This window comes from Aquarana catesbeiana, linkage group LG01, assembly GCF_042186555.1.
Source record: "Aquarana catesbeiana isolate 2022-GZ linkage group LG01, ASM4218655v1, whole genome shotgun sequence".
NCBI lineage: Eukaryota > Metazoa > Chordata > Amphibia > Anura > Ranidae > Aquarana > Aquarana catesbeiana.
The window spans coordinates 351,477,088-351,505,041 of NC_133324.1; the positions used below are offsets into that span (position 1 = coordinate 351,477,088).

Consider the following 27,954-nt stretch of genomic DNA (forward strand, 5'->3'; position numbering starts at 1 on the left):
GTAGAATGGACTGAGGGAAGAAGTGAGAAAAGATGGGTTAAAATAGAAAATATGGCGCACACAAATCTAGGGGAAAAATATTTGGACACCTCCACAACATAGAGCACTCGGGGTTAATACAAAATGGGAATATAATTCACCACTAATGTCACTTAAAGAAAATAACTATTTCACTCCAGGGAAGAGTTCGATTGGTGGAAATTGGATTAAAAAGAGAATTTGCAACTTCGACATGTAACACAAAAAAGGAAAATTAGTTCACTGCATGATATAAAAATGAAAAAAGATTGGTTAGTTATGAATGAATGGCGGTATTTACAGCTTAAACCTTTTGTAATGGCGTTGCCACACCCATTGAGAGGGGGGGGGATCTGACACCATTAGAGAGGTTATGAGACACAGTAAAGGGTGGCATTTCACAGATCTATAAAATATTAGTAGGGGGTAGGGAGTTGGAAGTCCCGAAGTTTATAAACAAAATGGGAGAAATTGGTCAAAGGGGAGAGAATCAAGATATAGGAAAGATCTTAAAACTGGTGCATGGATCCTCCTGTTAATAATAAATATAATTGAAACGAACTATAAATGTTTAGTGAGATGGTATAGGACCCCAGACATAAAAGCAAAATATCAAATGGGGCAAACAGAATGCTGGAGTGGCTGCAAACAGATGGGATCTTTGGCCCATATTTGGTGGAGTTGCCCTAAGATCAAAATATTTTGGAGGGAAATTTTGAGATGCATCAGGATTACCAGTGTCGAGTTACCTGAAGATCCTTGGGTATGTCTATTCCATGGAGTAGAAACTCCAGTGAAGGAATATAGGAACTCGATCCTGATACATCTACTAGATGCAGCGAAGAGTCTGATCCCAAAAAAATGGAAGATGGTAGATGGCCCAAAAATAAGTGAGTGGCTCGAGAGAATTGATGAAGTCTACAGGTTGGAAAATCTTACATTCTCAGAGGAAGGAGGGAGAGAGGGGTTCCTAAAAGATGGGGAAAAAATAGAAATTGTTCAAACTGACTAAAGAATATAGTGATGCAAAGGTCTAAGGGTCTAGGGGGAAGGGAAGGGAAAAGAGGGAGGGGTTAATTATGGGGAAGGGAGAAGTTTTGTTTTGTATTCCCCTGGTGTGATGTCCTTTTACCTTGTGTTTTGATATGAAAATTTTTTAAAAATAAAGAATAAAAAAAAAAGTTGTGATTCTTGGCAGACTGCCAGTTTTTTATTTATTTATTTTTTTGTTTTTTTCCCTTTCTTTTGACAGCTGTCTACTGGAGCAGAGAGAATTCTCTGCATAGAATCGGGGAAAATCGCAATAACTATTAACGATTAATCATGCAGCTCTATTATTTTTTTTTTTTTTTCCTTCTGGGATAAAGGTTTTACATGAATAAATAAAAGCTGATAATTTGTAAGCACCCTTGCCAGTGTTAAATGGTTTGTCTCAACCCTATAAACTGATACAACTGGAAAAGATCTTGTTCTTTTGAAAAACAGACCTACTGGCCAGATCCCCAGATGAAAATAGCCTAAAAAAAGCCTAAAAAGCTTTGGTAAGCTGCAATATGTTTATTTTAATACTGCTTTAAGCCAATGCGTAGATTTAAATTTGTCCTGTTCAGCAGGGACCGTCCAAATTTCAAGCCATGTATGGGCAGGGAGATTGTACAGAAGATGATCTACTGAACTGCCCCATCAGATTTTCCCCACTTGATCAACATCGCTGGTTATATTCTGATGGCAGGGAAGTCTTCCCGCTATCAGAATACAATAACGCAGCAGGGAGTATTCCCTCATCCACATGTGGTGTGGATGGGGAACCAAGTCATGTGTGTTTGCTTTTTTTTCCTTCCACCTGCTGGTTGAACAAACAAATTACTTATTTATGGGCTACCTTATTCCTCCCGCTAAGCCAGGGGTCTCATACTGGTGCCCCTGCAGCTGTTGCGAAACTACAAGTCCCATGAGGCATTGCCAGGCTGACCATTAAAAGCAAGACTCCCAAAGACAGAGTAATGATGGGACTTGTAGTTCTGCAACAGCTGGAGGGCTGCCAGTTTGAGATGCATGCGCTAAGCTAATGCTGCTTTCTGCTGCTGCTCCTCCATCCTTCCCTCTCCTTAGAAGTATCTATAATCTCAGTTGAGAGTTAATACAGCACTTTGGTGATTGCTTGCCAAGAAACATGTTGTGTTGCACGATCAGCAGCCTATATATGTTCATTTCAAACTGGTTGGCATCTTGCACACTGTAGTATTGCTATGAATAGTCTGCAATATAACAGGTCACTTAAAACTTTGCAGTTCTTGAATTATTGAAGTGTGATAAGAATGTTCTTCATTGATTTTGTTTAAAAATCTAGCTAATGGTAGTAGCACTGTATAGATGTATTTGCCGCTGAATAAGTAGGTAGAAAAATACTGGGAATTCACTCCTATCTGAGCACCCCTCACCTGGTCCAGCAATGTTTACCTAAAATGTCCTGTGTTTTTGGCACATGACTGTGTTATTGGCTGCTTTGGCACTTGGAAGTCCTTAACCACTTCAGCCCTGGAAGCATTTGCCCCCTTCCTGACCAGAGCACTTTTTGCGATTCGGCATTGCGTCGCTTTAACTGACAATTGTGCGACGTGGCTCCCAAACAAAATTGACGTCCTTTATTTTTTTTATTTTTTTCCCCCACAAATAGAGCTTTCTTTTGGTGGTATTTGATCACCCCTGCGGTTTTTATTTTTTGCGCTATAAACCAAAAATGCGACAATTTTGAAAAAAATGCATTTATTTTTTACTTTTTGCTATAAAAATATCCCCAAAAAAATTTAAACTTTTTTTTTTCCTCGGTTTAGGCCGATACGTATTCTTCTACATATTTTTGGTTAAAAAAAATCGCAATAAGCGTTTATTGATGGGTTTGCGCAAAAGTTATAGCGTTTACAAAATAGGGGATAGTTTTATGGCATTTTTAGTAAATTTTTTTTTTTTTTTTTTGTGACTGCGACATTATGGCGGACACAGTGTTAATAACACTGGCAGTGAAGGGGTTAACTACTAGGGGCAGGGAGGTGTTAAGTCAGTCCTAGGAAGTGTTTTCTAACTGTAGGGGGGATGCGCTAGCTGTGACACGTCACTAATCTCTGCTCCCGATGACAGGGAGCAGAGATCAGTGACACTGTACCTAGGCAGAATGGGGAAGATGCTTGTTTACATCAGCATCTCACCGTTTGTCCTCTCAGTGAGGCGATCGCAGGTTTCCCCGCGGCGATCGAGTCCGCGGGACCTGCGACCCGACTCGCGGAGCTGCCGGCGCGCGCGTCGAATGGCACAGCGGGGAATTCACTGGAACTTACAGGTACGCCCATTTGCCCCACCATGCCATTCTGCCGACGTACATTGGCGTGCACCAGTCGGGAAGTGGTTAAATTAAGACTTTTGGGATTGCAGGACAAGTAAAATGTAACATTTACCCCCGCTCCTGTTGTGCCCCACTAAAAGACACTTTCACTTTGCCTGTCCAAGACAAAGTGGCAATGTCTACTGATGGCCTATTTTCCCAGAAAGTTATGCTCTCTGATCTGTGCTCCTTCATGGTTTGTTGCTGATCTTGCTCTGTTGCTCAAAGTGCTTCTAAATATGCGTGAGCATGTATTGTCTGAGCTGCCAATTGCCAAGCACATCCTGAACTGAAGCTTAAAGTGGTTGTAAGGTCTCAAGGATTTTCACCCTAATGTTTTGAATGCACTAAGGTGAAAACCACCTGTGCTGCACCCCCCCCCCCTCATTTTTTTTCCCTTATCCGATCCAACGATGTCGCTCTCCTCATTGGACAGATTGATAGCAGCAGGAGCCATTGGCTCCCGCTGCTGTCAAGCAAATGCTGTGACCCGGGAGCGAGTCCCGCTGTCTGTGTCAATGGGTGCAGCAGCAGGACTCGGGAGCGAGCCTGCATGGGTGCCTCTACAGAAAGCGGCTTTCCGTGGGAGCACCCAATGAAGAGGGGCCTGGAGCGCTGGCGGGGGGACCCCAGAAGGAGGATCAGTGCTGCTCTGTGCAAAACTATTGCACAGAGCAGGCAAGTATAAACCTGTATGGTTTTTATAAAAAAAAAAAAATTGAAGCTTTACAACCCCTTTTTAACTAGGGTTACCTCCTGGAGCAGGAAAGCCGTGTGAGCATGGACTGGGGCGTTCACTGGGGTAAAAAATTGCAACACCCATCATTTTATTTTATAGAGCCTTGGCTTTAAAAAAAAAAAAAAAAAAAAAGTTTGGGGGTTTCAAGTAACATTCTATCACAAAATGTAGATTTTTACATGTGGGAAGTGTTAGAATTGACCCGGTATTGAAGGGGTTAAACATGTTTCGTATAGGTGTTAGTGCTTTTCATACTAAACATATTAAATTGCATGAAAATGTTATGACGTTTACACTGTTTTGTCTTTGCAGTTTTCTGGTCCTGCTGGAAATAAGAATTTTGGTCCTTTTTTCAGATAAACTGCTCACTGATGAAAATCACAACCTGACGTTGACAGTACTATTTGGATAATGCCTCCCACTTCTACCAAAGCACCTGTTCTGTATCCGGAAGACATTTCTGGATTCCTGTGCCTGCCTCCCGTTTCTGATGATCTTCAAGTGATTTGGTCTCGGGCAGAGCTGACTGAGGAGTTGGATGATCACCCTCAGCTCATCAGTACCTTTAGCTTCTTTCCATACCCAAGCATGCCAGAAATTGCTTTACTATCATTACGGTACGGTTTACAAATGGAAAAAGTGAAAAACTGGTTCATGGTACAGAGAATTCGTTGCGGAATCAGCTGGTCTCCAGAAGAAATTGAAGAGACACGGGCACGGCTCAATTATAATCAAGAGCAATTGCATTTCAGGCCATTGATCGCCCTAGCCAAAAAGTCTAATGTTCTCCGATCGGATGAGTTTTCAATTCCTGCTCTAAAAGCAAGAGCAAGGCAAGCCGTGGCCTCTCATACTTGTTCATCACCAGATTATAATACCCCAGAACCTAAGAAGATGAGATTAAGCTGTAAACGTCCAGACAAAGAACCTGTTATAGTAAATGAAAGTACTCCTTTACAAGGAATAAAACGCTCCAGCAGGGACATTACAGGTGATTCTAAATGCCATTCTCCCATGTCAAATGTTCGTCCAAAGAAAAGGCAGGGTCCTGATAATCTAGCTAAACCATCTGGTACTGCCATGGTTTTGGGAGTGGATGGAAGAGACCTGAACTCGTCAGTTTCATATTATCCCTCTGAGGAAGAACAAATGTCTTCTTCTTGGAATATGAGCAATGGCGAAGAAGTGCAAGTGTCAGGTTATATTGATCACAATGGAAACCTTAGGAGAGAGGATAATGTGCCAGGTATGAGGCGCCAACGAAAAAGTAAGCAACAGTTGCAAATTCTCAAATCTTTTTTTTTGAAGTGCCAGTGGGCTACACGTGAAGACTACATGAGGCTTGAGGAAATTAGTGGACTACCAAGAGCAGATATTATACAATGGTTTGGGGATACACGCTACGCCCTTAAACATGGCCAGCTGAGGTGGTTCCGTAACAGTATGCAAGAGCGTCCCACCTGGTTAGATGAACCACAGCATTTTGGTAATGTTAATGGAAGGCTAAGTGATGGGTCACCAGCAATGTCTTCTGCTGTAGAGGTGCCTAATGATGATGTGATGGCATCATCTAGTCAACATTCAGGAAACACTGTAGTAAGTGAGGACATTTCTGATGATGAACCATCTTTTTCTGGAAAATCAAAACTTGTGCAAAAAGTATCCAATTTTAAACTTCGTGTAAAAAATTGTTCAAAATCTAAGACTCCTCAACGCCCTATTTCATCCTCCCTTCAAAAAAAATATGATATTTTGGAAAACTACCTTTGTGTACATGATCAGTTCAATGAGCAGGACTTGGGGGAATTAGTTACAGCATCTGGCTTAAGCCATCAGCAAGTACTGCACTGGTTTTCTTATAAATCAAAGGATCCAGATGAGGTTGAAATCTGTGTCGTTGAAGATGAGGAGGAGGAGGATGATGATGTTATTATTCAGGACTAGTGTTGAACTACTTTAACCAGTGATGTGGAAATTTAATATTCAGTACAGGTATCTAATTAGCAATAGACTGAATACAAAAAAAAATCCATATGCAATAAAACTATTTGTTGTTAGAGCTCACACAGTATAAAATTAAACATTTATATTTATTTTTTCACTAAAAGTTCTTTTAGCTGGTGTGTGCAGCAAATTGGTGATGGAATTATATTCAGTATGTTATGTTGGTTTGCAAAACTACTGTGAAGAGTTTCCACTATTTTCTCTATGCCTTGCACTAGTACTGTTCCTCATTGGGCAGTGGTGCTGGATCTTGTTTTCTGCCCTTTTTAGATGTTCAGTGCTATAGACAATGTACTGCTTTAGGTTTTCCTACAGTGGGCCATGAAAAATGGCTATTCCTTTGTCATTTTATTGGTTGCATGGGTAGACCCTGAGAAGCACATATATGCTGAAGGTTTAGGTGAATAGTTCTAGGAGGTAGCTGTATGTCTGATAATTTGTAGATGGCTCTATTGCTTTTTTAAACCTGCCCATATACCAGTATTTTTTTTTTTTTTTTTTTATATGGACTATAGTTGGTCAGTAGTTTAAGGTCTATTCATATCAGCTGCTGCGTTTAAAACAGTGGCTCATGTGCAATGCAGTGGAATCACTGCAGTGGTGAAGTGGTGCATCGCACTGTTCATTATTTTAATTTTTTTTTTAACAAGCTTTATTGTCACAGTTCTATCAGCTGCCAAGCAATGGAGTGCCTCGCACTGCGCTAGAAAAAGTACGGCCTTTTTTTTTTAGCGCACATCACTGCAATTGGGTGGTGTGAAGTGGCAGGTAGGAGGCAAGGCATTTTGCTTTGTCTTGCAGTATAACTGTGCTACTGCAACTGGTGTGAATAGACCCTAAAGGAATGTCAGGATGTTTTTATCAGTAACTGAAGCTTAACCACCTCAATACCAGGCCTATTTTGGCACTTCTCTCCTACAAAATCATCATTTTTTTGCTAGAAAATTACTCAGAACCCCCAAAAAGTATTATTATTTTTTTTTTTTTTTTTTTTGCAGACATCCTAGGGAATAAAATGGCGGTCATTGCAACTTTTTATCTCGCATGGTATTTGCGCAGTTTTTCAGTTTCATGAATTAAAAAAATAACAAAACAGTAAAGTTAGCCCAATTTTTTTGTATAATGTGAAAGATGTTACGCTGAGTAAATAGATACCTAACGTGTCACGCTTTAAAATTGCGCACAATCATGGAATGGCACCAAACTTCATAACTTAAAAATCTCCACAGGCGACGCTTTAAAATTTTTTACAGGTTACCAGTTTAGCGTTAGAGGAGGTCTAGTGCTAGAACTGCTGCACACTCTTTTACGCACGTGGCGATACCTCACATGTGTGGTTTGAGCGGCGCTTACATATGTGGGTCGGACTTGCGTGTGCGTTTGCTTCTGAGCGCAAGCTACCGGGGACAGGGGCGTTTTAAATTTTTAATTTTTTTTTATTTTTACACTTTTTTTTTTTTAATCACTTATTGCTATTACAAGAAATGTAAACATCCCTTATAATAGGAATCTATGTGACAGGTCCTTTTTATGGAGAGATGTGGGGTCAATAAGACCCCACATCTCTCCTCCAGTCTGGAAAGCATGAGATCGGGAAAAAAAAAAAAAAATTCACCGATCTCATGCTGACAGCCGCGATCGCAGCTTCGTTTATTTTTCGGGTACCCGGGTGTGACGTTGGGCCAGGGCCTCCAGTCATAGAGATGACTGGTGACCATCTGGTCACCAGACATCTCTATCGTCCTCATCCGGCGATTCTTTCTTCAGGCCCCCAATGGCACGGGAGAGCCCGGAGAAGCAGCGGGGGGGGGGGGAGCGAGTCGCCACCTATAAGAACGATCAAGCGGCGGAACTGCCGCTATGATTGTTATTATCGTGCACAGAATCGCTGGCTGAAAAGAATATCTGAATGATGTCTGTAGCTATAAGCATCATTCAGATATCTCTCTCCCCTCCCCCCCCCAAAGTGAGGACGTTTCTATATACAATGGCCAGTTTTGAAGTGGTTAATTGAAGATTTTTTTTTTGTGGCTCTTGAAACCATAAAACTGGCATGCTTAGTAGCTGACAAATGCATCAGTTGATGCAGAGGTCAACTTCCTTACCTCAAAGCAGATCTATGTCAGCCGGTGACCTATAACTTAAACCATATCAGAAGATTGTTTTAGGCTTAAAAAGCAACACGTTAACATCAAATCTTCTTTTTATTTTGTAGGAATGTACATTCTTGTGACGCAAGGAAGCTCTGCTGACTTATACCATCCAATCGTGTGCAGGAAATTTTTGTTTAATTTACCTTGCACATTGGTACTTTTGCAGTGAATTTTCACTTAACTTAGTGAATAAGGTGAAGTAAAAAAAACGGTTTCATTCCACAAAAGAACGTGAATTCTCCATACTGTTAGGTGTAATAGAAGTCTGTCCACTGGTTTAAAGAGGAAATGAAGGCTAGCAAAAGTCTGGTTAAAATAAAATTGCCACCCTCCTCATACTGTTTATAAATAAAGCAAATTCCCTGTGACATTACCTGCTGGCTCCCCATTGTTGGTGCTCCCTCATCTACTGCACTGACACAGGGGAGCTAGAGGTTACAGGTCACACAGCCACACTGAAGCAGATTAAAAAGATACAAATAACACAGGACATTTACAAACATTAGGCAGTATGGGCATGAGGAGTAAAAAGCAACATTTTTAAGCTAAATTATATTAGCGTTTACTTCCACTTTATTTGTTCTTTCATGGGAATGTACAATTTGAAGCCTAGCTCCTGTCCAACCTTTTTTCTTTCACAATATTTTTGATAGGGTACAAGAGTAAGGATTTGTTCTATCTGAAAATTGTCATCTCAAAATAGATTGAGGGGAAATTTCCCCAGTGGGGACACAGACAACAATGAAACCTGACCAGTACAAACCGTTCACTACTCTGTGAGAACAAGAAGTTTTATTGGGTCTTTGTCCCCATTAAGGGGGATTTCTGCTCCCTTTTTTGTCTGGCAGCTGTCAGACAAAACATAACCGAGAAATCTTCACAATGGGCAACAGCTGTAGAGACTTGACAGGGACTTGATGTTCAAATGTTACTTCTCTCCCAGATAATTTATCAAGTCTCTTTAATGGTATTGCTTTGAAGAATATTAAGGTATTGAACCTACTGTACATCTCTTTATAATATTTTACTTACAGCCCTAATTCCCCAAAAGTTTGGACGCTGTATAAAATCTACTTAAAAACAGAATTCATTAATTTGCAAATCTCAAACGGTAGCGGCTGGTTCTTTATATTCTGGGGGGCCGCCACTGCTCTTAAACCAATATTTTATTCACAATAGAAACATCAAATGTATAATCTGAGAAATGGTATAATTTTAAGAATAAAATGAGGTCATTTTGACGTTATTGGCAGCAACATGTCTCAGAGTTGTGACAGGGACAATTTACCACAGTGTAGCATCCCCTCCACCTTTTAACACTCTGTAAATGCCTGAGAACTGAGACCAGTTGCTGGAACTTTGCAAAAGGAATGTTGTCCTATTCCTGACTGATATAGGATTCTAACTGCCCCAACAGTCCTGGTTCATCTTTGTCATATTTTTCGTTTCAAGATCACCAAATGAAAATATTTGAAAGATCTGGACTGTAGGCAGTTCATTTGAGCACCTGGACTCTTCTACTACAAAGCCATGCTGTTGTCAGATACAGTATGCTGTTTAGCATTGTCCCGCTGAACTAAGCCTTTCCTGAAAGAAGTAATCTGGATGGGAACATCTGCTGCTCTAAAACCTAGATATCTTTCAGCATTGATGGTGCCTTTCCAGATGTGCAAGCTGCCCTTTCCATAAGCACTAATGCACCCCCATACCATCAGAGATGCAGGCTTTTGAACTGAGCGTTGATAAGCCAGGATGTTTCCTCTTTATCTCAGGATACAGGCCTATTGTTTCCAAAAAGATTGTAAAATTTCTCTGACCACGGAACAGTTTCCTACTCAGCAACAGACCATTTTAAATGCGCTTTAGCCCAGAGAAGACAGTGTTCTGGATCATCTTCAGATATGGCTTCCTCCTTGCATTTTTGGATGTCACGGTGAATTGTGTTCAGACAATGATTATTTTTTTTTTTTTTAATTCTTTATAAAAATGGTACTGTGCATAAAATCTAGGTATGAGATTTGCAAATCATTGCATTCTATTTGTAATGTAATTTTTTTTAGAGACCCAACTTATTTTTGGAATTGGGCTTGTATATCAAAAGGCATTCTTTTTGATAGACTTATTGGACTATTTTAAATCATTACATTTATAATGCACATTAGGATTAAATAGGAAATCAATCCTTTGTAGAAATGGCTGTGTCAGAAATGAACACTGGCAGGTCAGAAATGAAGCTTGTTTTTCCCCAACAGCCCTCTTCTGGTCATTGGAGATATAAAGGGTGCAGCAGAAGTTTTAAGTACACTGGAGGCACACAGCTAAGCTGCAGATCTGCTTAGTTCTGCCACTGATGTGCAGGTATATACTGAGCTCTGTAACATTGGAAATTCAGTTTGGGTGCCGGTATATTAGTGTTAGCTTAATAAATATCTGCTATTTTAGCGCCAATAAAACCAGAACTAAAATGTGTGCTGCAGTTGCTGATCTGAATTTGATTGTGACCTGAAAGTCTTTTCCTAAACTACTTTTAGTCGCTTATCTGGATCAAGTATGCAGCTAGAGACGTCGGACCCCCAGATCGGAAAAAAAAAAAGCAAAAACACATTTCTTCCTCAGTTTAGGCCGATATGTGTTCTACATATTTTTGGTAAAAAAAATCGCAATAAGCGTAATATTGATTGGTTTGCACAAAAGTTATAGCGCCTACAAAATACGGGATAGATTTGTTTTTATTTTTTAATTTTACTAGTGATGGCCGCGATCTGCGAATATTGTTTGTTTTTTTGTTTTTCGTTTTTCAGGACTGTGATATTGCAGCGGACAAATTGGACACTTTTGACACTGTTTTGGAACCATTGACAATCCGTGCTAAAAATATGCACTGCTTACTGTATATGTCACTAACAGGGAAGGGGTTAACACTAGGGGGTAATCAAGGGTTTAATTGTGTTACCTAGGGAGTGATTCTAACTGTGGAGGGAGGGGTCTGACTGGGGGAGGTGACCAATCGGTGTTCCTATATACAAGGCGCACACGACCTGTCTCCTCTCTCCTGACAGGACGTGGATCTGTGTGTTTAAACACACAGATCCATGTCCCTGCTCTGTGACAAGCAATCACGGGTGCCTCCCGAGTGACGCAGCGGGCCTGGAAGGCCTAGGACGACATATGACGGCCGTCCAGGACGAGAGCCGCCTTGCGGCCATCATGTTACTATACACGGGATGGGAAGTGATTAATGAACAAGCTTTGTAAACATTCACCATGCATAGCTCCCTATAACGAGTGCATAGATCAGGAGTTCTGAATCTTAAATTAGCTGTTTTATAGATTTGTGGGGTAAGGAGGGTTCTTTATACACCCATCGCTTTAAAGATGTTTACAAACAAAATCCTGATATTGCATCTCTGTAACATCCTTCTAAAACCTTTAGAAGGACTTTATTTGAATCCCCTTTTTAAATTGGACTATTTTTCATCGAATGTGACGCAGACACTGTTAGTTTGGAATATTCTTATTTTTTATTTTCATAAACTTATATTCCAAATAATAGTGTCTATGTTCACTGACGTATTGGTATTTTAAAAAAAATTAATATATATGTATAATTTTATATTCTCTATCCTGCCACAAGGTAAAAAAAACTGTGCTGTGGTTGGATAGCTTGTGCTACCCCAACCCAGTTGTCTCACCACACTGCTAACAAGGAAGCGAATATAAAATTGGGATGTTATGACAGCGTTGGTCTTTGGCAGCAACAGCAGCACGTTGTAGATCAGCATTGTCAATCAGTAAAGCAGGTGGAAGCGCCCACAAAAGAGGTGCATCTGTTAGGGCTGGTTGGGCTTTGTGGTCCCTCAGCTGGTAGATTAAGCATGCAGCCCTGCCAGATCCACTATTGTGATTGCAGTGATAAGGCGCTGTGGATGCCACTCTAGAGGTGTGTGAGTTGCTGAGAGGTGCCTGATGTTTACTAGTTGCTAGTGATCCAGAGATGCTGTGCATAAACTCCTCTAATTACCTAGAGCTTAGTAAAAAGTGATTTTTTTTTTTTTTTTTTTTTCAAGCGCCGTGTGTCAGAGGTAGGAAGCATGGCAGATGGTGAGGATGCTGAGAGGATAAAGTACTTACTGTGGGAGTTCTCTGTGCAGCCTTCATTTCAGTAAAGAAGGTCAAATGTACATATTTTCCAGCACCCCACAGATCATTGAATAGCGTCCAAAATCTTTATTGCAGAATGATGACATCACAAAGGACATAGTGCAACATTTCAGAGCATCGCAGGACCCCTTCATCAGGCATGTAATGTGATTGTTCTGCAATAAAGATTTTGCCCGCTATTTGATCAGTGGTGTGTGGCAAATATATACATTTGATCTGTGATGTTTCCAGTTCCACCCGGCTGTTGCTTTAGCACCTGATAATTCCTAAGCCCTATTCAATAAGGAAGGTGTGAGATGGGCTGAGGGAGTTCCCTGTATCCAAGGTCAGTGTGAAGTGGGAGCCTAGAGTGGATTATAATTTTACAGTATTGGGTCCGCAATGGCAACTCCTGTTACTACTTTTAGTTAAAGTGGATGTAAATCCCATACCTGAAATTTTGAGCTGGGCACATATATCTGCAGTGTTTTCTTATCTCTCTTCAAAGCCCTGATTCCCATGGCTTTCTCCTGCTCCGTTCTTCTGTTAGCAGCATAACTTCTGATAAGTTCTCTGTCAACTGTAATAAAACCATGCTGAATTTTGTCAGGGTGGGTGCTATAGATTAGCAGAAAGCTGGTCTATTCACAGCACAGCTCTGCATCGTTTCTTCCTTTTTCTGTGGAGAAGGGGTTGTGTGCCTTTCCTCCTTTTTCTCAGTGTATAGCAAGAATCCATACTCACAGGTGAATCGGGAAGAGAAAATTCTAACAGGAGGTGCACTTTTATAAATGGTATATAAAGCTGAAGACAGCAGATATACAAATAAAACTTATGTAGGAGGATTTGTTTCATCTCTGTGGATCATCTGAGGCTGTTCGCTTCACTGGGTATATGTGGGTTTACACCAAGGGTTTCCTTTTAATAATAATTTGCAGACACTTTTTAGCATCCAGTTACAGATAAACTTGTGCAGAGAGCTAATATATCTGGTTGCTGTGGATAATTCTTTTTTTATTTTATTTTTTTCAAGTTTATTGAATACATCAAAGCTGCCAAGAAAGCTTGCTAGAGTTGAGTGGTTAATTCAAGGGAAAAAAACCCCCTCAAAACTCCATTTGTGCTTCACCTCAAGGCAGTGAATACTAGCTGTAGAAAAAATGGCAGAAGATCTGGCAGCCAAAAATTCTTTCTTTTATAACATGCACAATGTATTTTATTTTTTTTTCATGGAGACACCACAGGTATCAGGCTTGCATAGAAACAATGCTATGTGTCTGGTAAAAATCCATTTCAAATGACCAGTTCACCAGTTCCCCCGCCACAATATATATACTGGTACATTTGTCGTATACTGGCTGCATTTGGAATCTATAATTTTGTCACTAAAGCTATCCTAAAAACTATTCAATTAATGATTGTGTCTAATATGTCTAGCAGGAAACCGTATTAGGTAGAACATGTTTGCTCTTTATGGTAATACTCCTTTCAATTTAAACCTGCATACGTCTTAATGTTTCAGTGTACCTACCAGAACAATTTGTTCCCTAGGGAAACTAGTGACAAACTTGTGTAAATTATTTTACACTATAATTTATTTTTTGGAACCAGAAATCTAACCAAACCCACCAAGTTCTTCCTCCTGCTTGCTGCTGCTGGAAAAGCAAAAGACTGCTGGTGCTATGTTTGAAATCAATAGCTCTTCGTGGCAGGTTCAGCTGGGCAGCAGCAAGGAGTGTGGGCAAAGTGAACTGTCATAATTGATTTAGGGTTGTAGTTAACGGTATAAGATTTTTTTGTAGAAGTGATTGTGTGTAATTTGGGTGAGTTTTCAAGTCATTGTATTATCACAAGGTTTCTTGAGAGCATATACACTACATATACCTGGTCTGAAAAATAAATCCATGAGCTCTTCAACTTGGACGGAAAAAAGTTCAACACAAGAATTTAAAAAAAAACACTTTTTTTTTTCCCAGCCAGCCAAGGTGTTAGCATGAAGCCTACAACCATCCACCCCCCCCCCTCAACACATTAACTTTGGGGGATAGAGGCTTGGGTGGTATTGCTTATTGTATTCCCCCGTTCCAGCACTCTTGCTTTTTTTTCCCCGACACTCCATTCTTTGGGTGGTCCCTCAGTGCCATTACAAACAGGGCTGGCTTAATTGGCCTCCATTGTACTAAAGCAGTAATTTGTGTGCCAATGGCAAGGACCACCTTAACAAGGAGGCTTTGGAGGGATAATCGCACTGATGGGAGGGAGCCTTCAAGAGTGGCTAATGGGACATTACCCCTAGACTTGGTGTGGGGGGCCCCACTACACAATGGCTTAATGAAAAGCAACCTGTACGGCATGATTTTTGCAAAGTATGGTAAGATGTAAGCTTTCCTAATGCCTCTAAAGCACCCTTCAAGTTAAGTTTTTGGTGATTTCTTGGATGGATTTTTATAGGGAGTGCTGGCTGACACTAGGTTCCAGTAAACTGCGGCAATACTTGTTCAGAGTGTTGAAGTGGCAGCCAACATTCCCCATTCTGATTAATATGTGTTTAAAGGATAAGTGCACCTTTGGAATATGTTCCAGCATCTGCAGTCTCTCCCTCCTCGATCCCCCCCCCTCCCTGTGACAGCGGGTGGGGGATCCTCTCCCTGCTGTCACAATTTGAAAATGGCCTGGGTGTGCGGAGCTCTACAAACTCTTTAGGGGAAAAAAAGCTCATTTTTTTTTAACCTGCAAATAAATGTGCAATTTTTTTTTTTTTTTTTTTTTTTTTTTTTTTTTTTAGGTGAACGTTTTCTGTAAATCTTGCCAAACTGGGAAACCTTTTCTTTTGAAGGCTTCCAAAAGCAGATTGTAAATGCCCTTGTATAAGCTGCAATCCTTGTGTACAAGGCCTAAAGGACACTGGTGCAGAAGACATTTTGTAAATTGTTTTTTAAAGGCAGAATGCTATATAGTTTTCTGAAATCATTTTTACCCCACTCCGTAATTAACTTATTTTGAGACCGCATGTAATTGCTGGTACGTGTTCTTTTAATTATGTTTTATGTCTGCTTCCATGAACTTCACAACTCGTGCAAGCTGGAATGTGTAAAATGTTACAGGTTTTCTCCACTTGCCTTTTTTATATGCCTACTCAACTGTACTTACCTGTAACTATAGATGCCTACAGAAGCTTTGTCTCTAGTTAAGAGACTTTCTGCATGTTGGAAGCATCTCTGGGACAGTTCTGGTAAGTTAGGGTATTCGGATTACCTGAACCCAAGCCGTTCTTACTATAGTATTATCTCAGCAGTCTTCCCTATAAATTTGACATTTGTTTGCTGTTCTCTGACATTGTATACCAAAACTAATTTTAAGGAATTGGGGGGGGGGAGACAAGCTTGAAATGTGTTAAATCCAGGCAGCATAATGTTGAAGTACTTATAAGGGTTTCAAAAAGGCACTTGGGCGCACCATGGGGGCTTCCCAAATATATGTTGCAAATTACCACTTCCTGGTAGTGCGGGATAGGCATGCTCCTGATCCCATACTGTAAGGCCTCATACCTGTTCATTCTATCAACAGGCTGGAGTGTTGCTGAGGAGGCTAGGGGTGTGCCTATTGTTTGTGAAAATAGAAAATGGCATATCGTATGTAGGGTGCTGCAGAGGACTACTTGAAACAGTTGTGTTAAATACTGGCAACTTATAGTGCCTACCTTTTTTTTAATTTGTTCTATTAGTTCACCTATGTTACACACATCCCTTTGTTAAATACATGAAATGTATGGAAGTAATTAATAAGCTGGCTACTGTTATCTTATAAAACAAGATGAAGCTGTATATTGTATGTCTATTTTAATCTGACTCTGAAGTGTGTAAAATTTAAACACTAAAACTTGTTCAATAAATTGTTTTAGTTTTCAATGTGTGTCCCTGTATTTTTTACTGTAGACAGTTATTATATTTTATAATTTTAAAGCTGGATACTAAAAACTTCTCCAGATGAAGCAAACATGTTGATTCCGTTTTTTGTAAGCACAAAATAAAGCATTTTATCTAGTCTTCTGGAGATATGGGGGGGGGGGGCGACTACTGATGCAAATGATCTGTTCTCATACATGATAGCTCTTGCTCTTTGTGACATTCGGTGGCTACAAGAGTTTTCATTTTTTTCAGGTAATGTATACCTGCGGTAGTCAAAGGAGGTTCCTAATAACGAAATGCTGAATAAAAAATGGGTTTTAAAAAGAACACCAGTTTGTTTCCCTAAAAGTAGACACAAGGTCTTGGTGCATTGTACTTACCTGAATGTATGCAGTGCTTTGGGTTCAGCTGCCCATTTATTTGCATCCCCCCCCCCTTTACAATCACTTTAACCTCAAGTGATGAGTCCCTTCTATTGCATCAGGATCTGATCTTCACACCAGTTTCTGCATCCTACGCTAGTCCTATGAACAATAAGCAACAAACAGCCTAACTGACAAAGGAAGATGTCTCTGCAGCCATGTCACATTTTCTCAAACAACTAACTGCTTTTTTGCAGCCATCTCTGTGCAGGGTTCCAAAACTCCAGGCTCCTGTAGACTTGCAAAAAGACCTATCAAATCTGAAAAGACCTTCCCAGTTTATAAACCAACACAATGGGCAAATCTGACGATTGGGTCCACCCAGAAAGATTTTCACTCCTCTGAAAATCAGACCAGGTCTATCCAAAAAGTAGTCTGTGCTGATGATTGCCATCTCAGTCTCAAACATTTCACTGTACTAACTGAAGATGTTCATTCATTCAAATATTCGCCAGATTGGAAGTTTTGAGATGCTCGTAAAGGCTCTTTACACTTGCAGGCCCAGCTACAACCAGTTAGCACTGCAACTTGTAGACCAGTGGTTCTCAAGTACCCCCAACAGGCCATGTTTGCAGGTTTTCCTTCATCTTGCACAGGTGCTTTAAATCAGTCAATGGCTTGGTATTTTGGACAGCTATTTTATCTAAGAGAAATTCCCACAACATGGCCTTGGGGGTACTTGAGGATTGAGGTTAAGAACCACTGTTGTAGACTACAGCTAACTGGACTAGAACAATGAACAAACATGATCCTGTGTTCCATGACCATGCATTAACTGAGCAATAACTTTTTGTACTTTTGCCTCAAATTTCCAAAAAGGCTCTAATCTCCATTCACATGCGTATAATTTTGTGGCTTAAAGGATAAATTCGCCTTTTGTAACATGCATTTAGGGTGTAACATGTTATACAGCATACCTTTTTTTTTTTTTTTTTTTTTTTTTTGCCGTTACGTAATACAACTAGCACTTGCCCCTACCCCCTAGCTTGTCACTCTGATCCCTCCTAGCAGTATGCTCATTGTTAGCAGAACTGATTTAGTTCCTTGTTCTGCAGTTTACCTCAGTCTGAATTCTGCTACTGAGTGAGATTTAGATTCCAAAAAAGGTGGGATGCTGTGTAAAATAGAAAACGCATAAAATGTTTAAACTGAGAAAATGTACCATTTTTAAAAAAAGGTAATTTTGATGGCAGCAACACATCTCAAACCTGGGGCAGTGTAGCATCTCCTCCTTAACACTCTTTAAACGTCTGGGAATTAAGACTAGTCGCTGGGGTTTTGGGAGAGAAATGTTGTTCGATTTATTGCCTGATATAGGATTCTAACTGCTCAACAGTCTTCGGTCTTCTTTGTCGTATTGTTTGTTTCAAGATGCGCCACATATTTTCAATTGGTGAAATGTCTGGACTCTTCTACTACAAAGCCATGCTGTTGTCATAGATGCAGTATGTGGTTTAGCATTGTGCTGAAAAATGCCAGGCCTTCCCTGAAAAAGACATTGGGGGTTATTTACGAAAGGCAAATCCACTTTGCACTACAAGTGCAAAGTGCACTTGGAAGTGCAGTCACTCTAAATCTGAGGGGTAGATCTGAAATGAGGGGAAGCTCTGCTGTTTTTATCATCTAATCGTGCAAGCTAAAATGCTGTTTTTTCCCTTAATCGTCTTTCAGGACAGCCACCTGAGAGCTTGGCTCCTCCCCTCTGTTGGAAACACCTGCGCCAGCTTCTATAAATTTCCTCCTCCCCTGCTGGCTCCTCAGTTATTTGTGTTTCCTCCAGAGGGGAGACACCACAGGAACCAGCCAGGAGAGCCAGGGAGGCTCAGGCAGCATGTCCTGAAAGAGGAGTAGAGACTCCTAGGACAGACCAGGGAAGATGTTGGTGTACAGACCCACAGCGTTCATGTCACTAACCTGGTCAGGAAAATGTTTTTCTGTGTATTGCCACCCCCGCATCCCTGAGTGCAGGTTGAGGTTTGGGGGCTCCCTTTTCATCACTGAGCGCGGCAGAGCGCAGCTCCTGCAGTCTCGTGCCCCCAGCAGCGTGTAGAATAGTAACACGCCGGGTACTGGGACTGTGCGGCCTGTGGCGGGTGACGTCATATTTCGGCCAGAAGGGGCATGCACTTCCGGGTTTGCGCATTCCGGACGCGAACACTGAAAAGGAGCCAGGCATGGGGAGGAGAGGAGCTGTACAAGCTGTAGAGACAGCAGAGGCTCCAGAGGTGACACAATGATGGCGGACGTGGACCGCACTGCTCCAGCAGAGACCAGCTCCAGCCATGTTAAGGTAAAGGGAACCTAGGGTGGAGCTCCCCTGGCCTGAACCACCCCCCCTATCATTAGTGTGGGACAGATGCAGGGGGGGGGGGGCAGGTTAAAGACCCTCAGGTGTCAGAGGGTGGATTCATAGGGCCCCTGGTAAGGCTAGCCCGTATGAAAGTGTTGCACTCCTGCAATTATGCAGGCAAGGGTACTGTGTATTAATGGTTGGGGGTTTTTTCTTATGTCTTTTCAGAAAACAGAGAAAACCAGGGCCCCTCATGTTTCAAAAAGGTACCCTTCCTGTAAAATTACCCTTAGAGATTCTTGGGAAAAACCATTATGTAAGGATTGTATTAGCAAACTAGTACAGGAACATTCTTCAGAGTAGGGTGAACTAGCGGCATCTGTTAAAGAATTGTCCAGTACGTTCGAATCCTTAAAACTTTTTTGAGGGGTTTCAGAAGCCACAGTTTCAGACTGCTCCTCCGGCAACGGTACCGCAAGCAGAGGCAATACCCTCCACTAGTGCAGGTCCTTCAGTAGCCTCTAGAGAGGAGGTGGAAAAGGAACCTGACAGTGCAACTTCTGGCTCCCAAGATTCTGAGGGGGAAGCTCTGGATGGGGATTCCAGGAAGCCATCCCGATACAAGCTCTCATTAGAAGAGGTGGATCACCTTTTAGGGGCCATTTATACCACACTAGATATATCAACTGAGAAGAAACCATTATCATTGCACAATCAGATGTATGAGGGCCTAGGGGAACGGGAAAAGAGGAATTTTCCTGTTCATGAGGTCCTAGTAGAGGCTATTAAGAGAGAACCTGAAAGAAAGCCCTTCTTTTCTAAGGCCTTAAAGAGACGGTTTCCCTTTACAGATGATAGATAGATATCTATCTATCACACACACACTTGCGCGCGCGCGCACACACACAGTATCTCAAAAAAGTGAGTACACCCCTCAAATTACACTCTGCTACAATGTAAAGTAGTGAGTGTACAAAGTGTAAATTTGCTGTCCCCTCAAAATAACTCAACACACAACCATTAATGTCTAAACCGCTGGCAACAAAAGTGAGTGCACCCCTAAGTGAAAATGTCCAAATTGGGCCCAATTAGCCATTTTACCTTCCTGGTGTCACAAGGTCTCAGGTGTGAATGGGGAGCCTGTTACTCCTTGTAGGTTATATGCAATGAAACAATCATTTATGGGCAAACCTTATTCTTTTATGTTATATTGCCATTATTATCTCTAATACTGAATTTCAGGTGTAATGTTCTGTGTTTGTTTTTTTTAGCTTGATCTCAGCTAGCAATGAGCTATGCTGCAAGCCTAATAATTGTGTGATGTGGAAGTAGATCAATACTCTAACCTTGACTAGAGGTTCATGCACAAGGCTCCAAATTACAGCTGCTATTCTGTTATACAGATGGCTGCACGGTTTTAGGCTACTGGTATACATGTATGTATATACAGTATATGTTTTCTTTTTAAATACCCTAAATGACTATAGCAAAGTTCTGATTTTGGAAAATATCAATACAATATAGTAATTTGTAGTCTGCGAAATAAAACAAGCAATGACAAACCATATTCAAGATAGTGACATTATTTATACAATTAGTATTTTTTTTAAGTTATATTACATAGTTCCTCTCTTGCTATAAACACCTTTTTAAAAGGTCTTGTGTGTGCAATTTTTAACACAGATGGGTAAAATTTGTAAATGTTTATTTTAAATATATATTTTAAAGCTGGGCACACACGCTTTGGTGAATCAGTCCAAAAGTTCATTTGTATTTGGGAATATTTTCTTTAGATAAGTTAAAAAAAAACAAAGCTATCAGGAAAGCTTTCGTTTTACAAAAAGTTTCTTTGTGTAGATTTTCATTGCATCCTTTTTCAGTGTTCTAAAATACAAAATAAATATGTCTGATTACACCATACACACTGTAAACCCAATAAAAACTTTTCAGAATCAACTTAAAAAGAACTGACGGCTGGTGACTGAAAGAAATCCCACATATAATTTTATTTATTTATTAGATTCGATATGAAACATTTGTCAAACCACTCAATCAGAATGTTATGAATGAGGATAGCGTAAAACCCAATTCCAGGCAGAAATTAAATTAAATAGTGCATTGTGCATTAATTGCCTTACTCAAACAACTCTTTCTAAGCCAACCAACAGTATAGATCAATGTCACAGTTTTCTCCCTGTGGAAAAAGCTAATTTCCTGTCCTGGGGCCCAGGCATTTTGTCCTGCTCCTTATCTTCTTGGTTACTGGTTCCCTCACTGCCCCCTGACTTCTGCCTCTGGAGCCCATGAGAGAGTGGACACCCAAAGAAGGACCCCAAGAAGTAAACAAAAGAGAAGAATTTTTCTGTGTCCATGGCTTCAGGTGAGTAAATCGAGCATTTGGATATATGTTTGTTTTTTTTTTTTTTTTCATACCAGCAGTTTAGAAGTAGGTGGGTGAGGAAGGGATGGGAAATTGCTTCTATCCTTGGAGTTGGGTTTTAGACTGGAACTCTACCCTTGTTTTGTTTAAGGAGTGAGTGAAAAAATTGTCAACCAAACAATATCTGCATCCACTCAGGTGCAGTCACTGTTCTGGTATTCTGACAGCCGACACCTCTGGCTGTCAGAATACAATAGCCTGCAGCAGGAGATTCATGCAGGAAGCTGTTCCAATTCTTCTGTTCAGCCCCAGGCTGAATGAAAAAAAAAGTATACATATGTGGCAAACAAAATTAAAAATGCCAATTTTTTTTCTTTTACCTGGAGTTGCGCTTTCAGTTTATTTAAGTCTGACAGACCAGTCCCTCAACCAAATCAAACAGCATCTTCTAATGATGTCAACTAATGGCAATTTAAGGCTCCATTTACTATAAGGTTCTATTATCAGTGTCATAATTGATGAACATTTGGCCAATTGCCCAGTACCAGTACTGACACTACAATGTTTATAGCTTACTTATAACTCTAGTATGATGAGTTTGCATATGCATATAAAAAAAATATCTAAATGTTTGATTAATCTATGTGTTGGCAGTGCAGTTTCTGTGTATTAGGAGTCAATCAGTACTGCATTACTATCACAAAAAAAGTTGAGAGCTAAGCCAGGACAGGAGGGGGGTGGTCAGGAGCAGCAGCTGCCCTGGGAGCTATGGTATATGAGGGAGGGGTAGAGGGGTGGGGAGTCCCTGCCTCTAAAAGCTGACAGGAGTAATGACCGCAGCATCAATTCTACTGTCAGCTTACTGCAGGAAGTGATCAGCAAAATTGGGAGAGCAGAAGAGAGCCAGGAGGAGGTGCAGGCTCTGCTCTCGCTCACCTCCAGGTCCTCCTGCCAATGCAGCACTCCTGCATCTGGACTGTCAGATCGGGACAGTGCAGGGTTTGCTTACCTGCCCCAATCTCCTCCCAGCAAAGCCAACAAGCAGGTAAGAAAACGCTGTAAAGTCCGGATCTGAGTCAGTGGTGTTCCTGAGCCGTACCTCTGCAGCAGTGGCATTTTCGCTTGCTGGTTGCTTGCCCTAGGCTCTTCCTCAACTGTGATGTCAAAATGAGGAGGAACCTAGGAAGAAGGAAATCACACAACCATCTGCCGCATCTGTGTGTTGAAGGGAGGGGGTAATTTGCATTGGAGACCTGGGTAGAGGGTGGGGGAATATACAGTAGGCTAGGAAGGAGGTTTGAGGAGGGGAAACCGCTTCAAACCACAACATGCTGACCCGCAAAAACAAAAAAGATGCATCGCACCCTGAGGCCCAACATGGTGCTGCGGCCCTCATGCAGGGGGAGCTTGCGCAGGACGAACATGAAGGACTTAGTAAGTGAGCAGCTTAAACCTCCTAAGTCGGCCTCTAAGGATCAGCAGTGCTTTTATAGTCAGAAATTATCCAGGCCAGGAGAGCGAAGGGGAGATGAGGAGATCTGAATTCCTCCCAAGGGCATCAGACAGAGCAGTAGGAGACAGAGGGCATGGAGCATCGGCGGCCATTATAGACGGCATGGACATGCAGCCCACAGACATGGGGGGCGGGAGGGTTGGGGGAGAAGAGCAAGAACAACTGACTCTAGCTGACATTCTGAAGGCAGTGAATAAATGTACTGCTTCTGTGGACACTCTGAAGGAACAGTTCAGGGGGTTGAAGGAGACAGTGGCCCTGATCAGATAAGACCTACAGAAAGTCAGGGAGAGGACAACTGCAGCTGAAGTCTGATCAGTGACTTTGAGGATCAACTGCCCCCACTTATCACGGAGTCGCAGTCCACTGCTAGACTCGCTAAAGCCACAGATATGCAAGCTAAAAAATCGAAAAAAGAAATCTATTAAAAAGAAATCCCAGCAAAAGATCAAGATTTCACAAAATGAAGCAAACACCAAACAATTGTGATACAAATCGTTACAGCAAATATATCAAAAGGATGTTTTATGCTTTATGCTATTCATTTTGGTACGATGGTGCATTCTTTTAATAAAACAAGAGTTTTTTTTACTTCATGATGGTATGTAACCATTTTTATTTTGGTGGTGACATTGCATGGTGGATCAGAGGATCCCAGTGGAAGACGAGTTGCAGATCATGGCACCAGGTGATGCAATTTACTTGAGCGCTTTCTGTATTTTATAATACTGTATAATGGTCCATTGGATCTGATAAGAGGCCTCCCCGAGTGGTGACACAGTGGTGGAAGCCCTTTTAATTCTAACAGGAAGTGTGAGGACACTTTTACTCAAATGCATGGACTTTCACTTAAGAACCACTACTAATTATGATTTTTTTGAATTAATTTATTAACTTTGTACTTGTACTTTCTTAATTTGTTGTAGGGATGCACAGATTCTTGTTTTTGAAGAGCAGGTACAAGTACAGATACTTGTCCTCAAGTACTCAATTACTGATACCGAACTGATTAAGTACTCAATTACTGATTACTGTGGTGTGATGCGATTTGAGCCTATATAAAATGAATGGACTCAAATTGCACTGCAAAGAATCGCATGTGATTTGAGCAGGAATGCAATGCGATTCCTGCCCAAATCACATGTGGTTTACCAGACCGCTCCAGTGTCTGAACCTAGACTGAAGTCACTATGACTATGAATGGTGCAGGAAACTGCATGCGATTCAGACAGGAATCGCACTGCATTCCTGTTCAAATCACATGCAATTCTTTGCAGTGTGATTTGAGCCCATTCATTTTGTATGGGCTCAAATTGCACCACAAAGAAATTGGTTTTAGGTATTTGAGCATTTGCACGAGTACAAGTACTTGTGCAAATGCTTAGTGTCGGCACTGATACTGACATCGATATCAGTGCATCCCTAATTTGTTGTATTAACTTTATTGCACTATTTTTTTTTTAATCCAAACTCTTTATTAATATCAAAAAGCAGAGTGAAAGATACATCCATACACATCAAATAAGATTTACAAAATAAATTGGGTAAAGTAGAACCATTCCACAGATACCAACAAAAAGCATTGTCAAAGCAAACAGACAGCAGCTCTTTTTCTGTTTATGCAAAGAATGTGTTATCTTTCTTTTCTTGCATACATTACAACAGAACAACATAACCATTTGGTGGGTACAAGGAGACATAAATCCCAGCAACAGGGGATTATCTGTGCTTATAGTTGTAGAAGTCTATCCATCACCAGCTGTGGAGGGGCCAAACCAGGGGTACCCAACAAGTACTGCCATATAAGATGGAACTTGCCCATTACATTTCTATGGCGATAAGCAAGTTGCTCTCTCACAGCAGGAGGGAGTTGACCTACTCAATCCACTGTTTTTTTGTAGGTATAGTAGGTGACGTCCAGTGCCTAGCAATTAGCTTTCTAGCAAAGTATAGTAAACGGATAATCATAATGTAAGTACCTGGTTGGTACAATTCAGGATCAAGTGCTCCAAGCAAGCACACCAATGGATTGGCGGAAATAGGAACTTGAACAAATGCAGAAATACTGCTCAGGACCTCAGTCCAGTAATGTGCAAGCTTTGGGCAGCACCAAATCATATGTATAATGTCAACCCTTTGTTATATTTAGGGCAGATGGGCGTATAACTCCTACCTCAATCAAATAGTATAGCAGGCGTGTGATAAGCCCTATTAAGAATAAACAGTTGAGAGTTTGTGTGGGGCTCACAAAGAAGACATGGGAATTGATTCTAAGGTCATGTCCCACTGATCACCATCTATTTCCCCAAGATCAGCAACCCAATGGGGGTTATTTACTAAAGGAAAATCCACTCTGCACTATAAGCGCAAACTACAAGTGCAAAGTGCACTTGAAATTGCACTGAAAGTGCACTTGGAAGTGCAGTTGCAGTCGCTGTAGATCCGAGGGGGACATGCAAGGAAAATAAAAAACAGCATTTTAGCTTGCACATGATTAGATTAGGTAAAATCAGCAGAGCTTCCCCTCATTTCAGATCTACCCCTCAGATTTACAGCGACTGCACTTCCAAGTGCACTTTCAGTGCAATTTCAAGTGCACTTTGCACTTGTAGTTTGCACTTGTAGTGCAAAGTGGATTTGCCTTTCGTAAATAATCTCCAATGTGTCCTACATTACAACAATGCATGATCTTGTATAGAGGATAAGAGCACCATAAAAATACTGGATATTATGCCTTTGCAGACATCAGCATGGATGACCTCCGTTACTAGTGGATAGCTAGTTATACTTATGCAGTCTACACACGATCGCACATTCCGACAACAAAATCCATGTTTTTTTCCGACGGATGTTGGCTCAAACTTGTCTTGCATACACACGGTCACACAAAGTTGGTCGGAAATTGCGGACGTCAAGAACGCGTGACGTACAACACGTACGACAGCACTAGAAAAGGGAAGTTCAATACTAAGTGTGCCACCCTTTGGGCTCCTTCTGCTAATCTCGTGTTAGTGGAAGTTTAGTGAGAGACGATTTGCGCTTTTCAGACTCGTGCTTTTCAGATCGTTATTACTGCTCTTCAGTTTGTGCTAGTGGGTTCATATCTGTTCTTCAGTGTGTGTAGTCAGTTCACATTTGTTTGTCAGTGTGTATTATTATTATTATTATTATTATAGTACGTATTTGATTTTCAGTGCGTTCTTCTCAGCTAGATTTTCAGCTCGCTCTTCTCAGGCCTTTCTGTTTTTCAGTGCGTTCTGTTAGTTCGTTCTGACCAGCCAACGGTTTTGAAGCCATGTTGCGGTTACATACTCGTCGTAGAGTTCGTGCTGTGCAGGGGCTTTGTGTTGGGGTTCTTGCTTTGACCCAAGCCCAGTCCATGAACATGACAGGGAGGAGTTCATGGGCCAAGAATTGGTTGCTCCAGCGTGACCAATTCTGTCATATGCCTTTGTTGCGGGAGATCCATGAGAATAATCCTGATGATTTCAGGAATCATCTCCGGATGAGGGAACCCGTTTTTCACCGTTTGTTGGCTTTGCTGTCCCCTTATATTAGCAGGCAGGACACCTGCATGCGGCAAGCCATCACTCCTGAACAGAGGCTAGTCTCCATGTTGCGGTACTTGGCGACGGCGAGAAGTCTGCAGGACATCAAGTTCTCGACAGGCATCTCCCCCCAGGCTCCGGGGATCATTATTCCAGAGACCTGTTCTGCCATCATTCAGGTTCTGCAGAAGGACTATATTAGGGTAAGTTTTCTACTTTAACATCACATTATATGTATTTAATGTTTGATAATGTATTGTATTTCTTTGATCATTCCCTAATTACCATGATTGTAATATGCTGTGAATATCCCCTTTTGTTCTCATGCATGCTGGAAGCTTTTAAACTTCCTTTTTTTGTCCTTCATGCATATTTGCCAAGGTAAACCTCCCCAGTCTAGTCACTTAATGTATTTTGTCAGCTCTATAGTAGTACTTTACCCTAAACACCCCCTAAAATGTGTACAAATGTTATTTGTGTCCTTAAATTCATGCATAGTGCCAGATGCTTTTTTTGGGTTCCCAAAATCATTAAGAACCCTCCCTCCCCCAACCACTAAGTCAACCGATACCAATCCTCTATCTGCTGACCTTGCCAAACCAATACACACCATACATACCTCTTTTGTGGTTAGATTTCTCTATGAATTCACCAAAGCATGTAGTGAAGGGGCCTGCCTCAATACTTTCGAATGGTACTGTTTCAAGTTTTGTTCTCCTATTATCTTGATAGGTAATTGCAGAATGTAAAAAAGTGCTTCAATTTGTACACTGTGTATTCATATTTTTGTATTATGACACTTCTTACCTGTCCAGTGGGCTGCCAATAGTGTAAGTAAGGAGGGGCTGGCCAAAGTAACACACATTATTTATGCATTCAGCTCTCAATGAAGTGGAGAGGGTTATCTGTCCAAAACATCTCCCCCCTAAAATTTTTACAATGGGCCATCAGAGGGGGTGAGGCATCTGATAAGTGGACCTTCTCTTTTTGTCTTTAAATACTCCTTCAAATAAATGTTAATACTGATTTTGGCCAAGAATGTTTGTGTCTAATCTGCTTGCAATGTTTATGTGCAAAATGACTAATTTTTGTTTTCTTGTTTGCCTCCACAGTTTCCTTCAACGCCACAGGAATAGAAGACTGTGGCCTCCCAGTTTGCCCAGCGGTGGGACTTTCCCAAGTGCGGAGTGCAATAGATGGGAAGCACATCCACATCGTCCCACCCCCCAACTCACGGTCATACTATTATAACTATAAGGGGTTTAATAGTATTGTGATATTGGCGGTGGTAGAATGGTTGCTTGGGATTGCCACCTGCTGAAGAGAACGTGGAACGACTCCTGTTTGCCTTTGTCACTGATGAAGCATTTGGTCTGGGTGAACACCTGCTGCGGCCGTTCCCAATGAGGACCCTCACCCCGGAGCAGAGGGTTTTTAACTACCGGCTGGCCAGAGCCAGA

General features: G+C 41.2%; 1 protein-coding gene across 4 annotated transcripts in view; it reads left to right on the forward strand.

The window, feature by feature from the left end:
• The window catches only part of HOMEZ (homeobox and leucine zipper encoding), a 49,382-nt gene extending 33,041 nt beyond the window's left edge, over nt 1-16,341 (forward strand). For 2 of the 4 annotated variants that reach the window (XM_073632688.1, XM_073632686.1), the window contains one exon: nt 4,449-16,341. In XM_073632688.1, the coding sequence (XP_073488789.1) occupies nt 4,548-6,080 (1,533 nt within the window). In that variant the 5' untranslated portion in view covers nt 4,449-4,547 and the 3' untranslated portion in view covers nt 6,081-16,341. The remainder of the gene's footprint in view (nt 1-4,448) is intronic. The other 2 variants (XM_073632693.1, XM_073632692.1) reach the window with 1 other exon arrangement.
• The last annotated feature ends 11,613 nt before the right edge of the window (nt 16,342-27,954 follow it).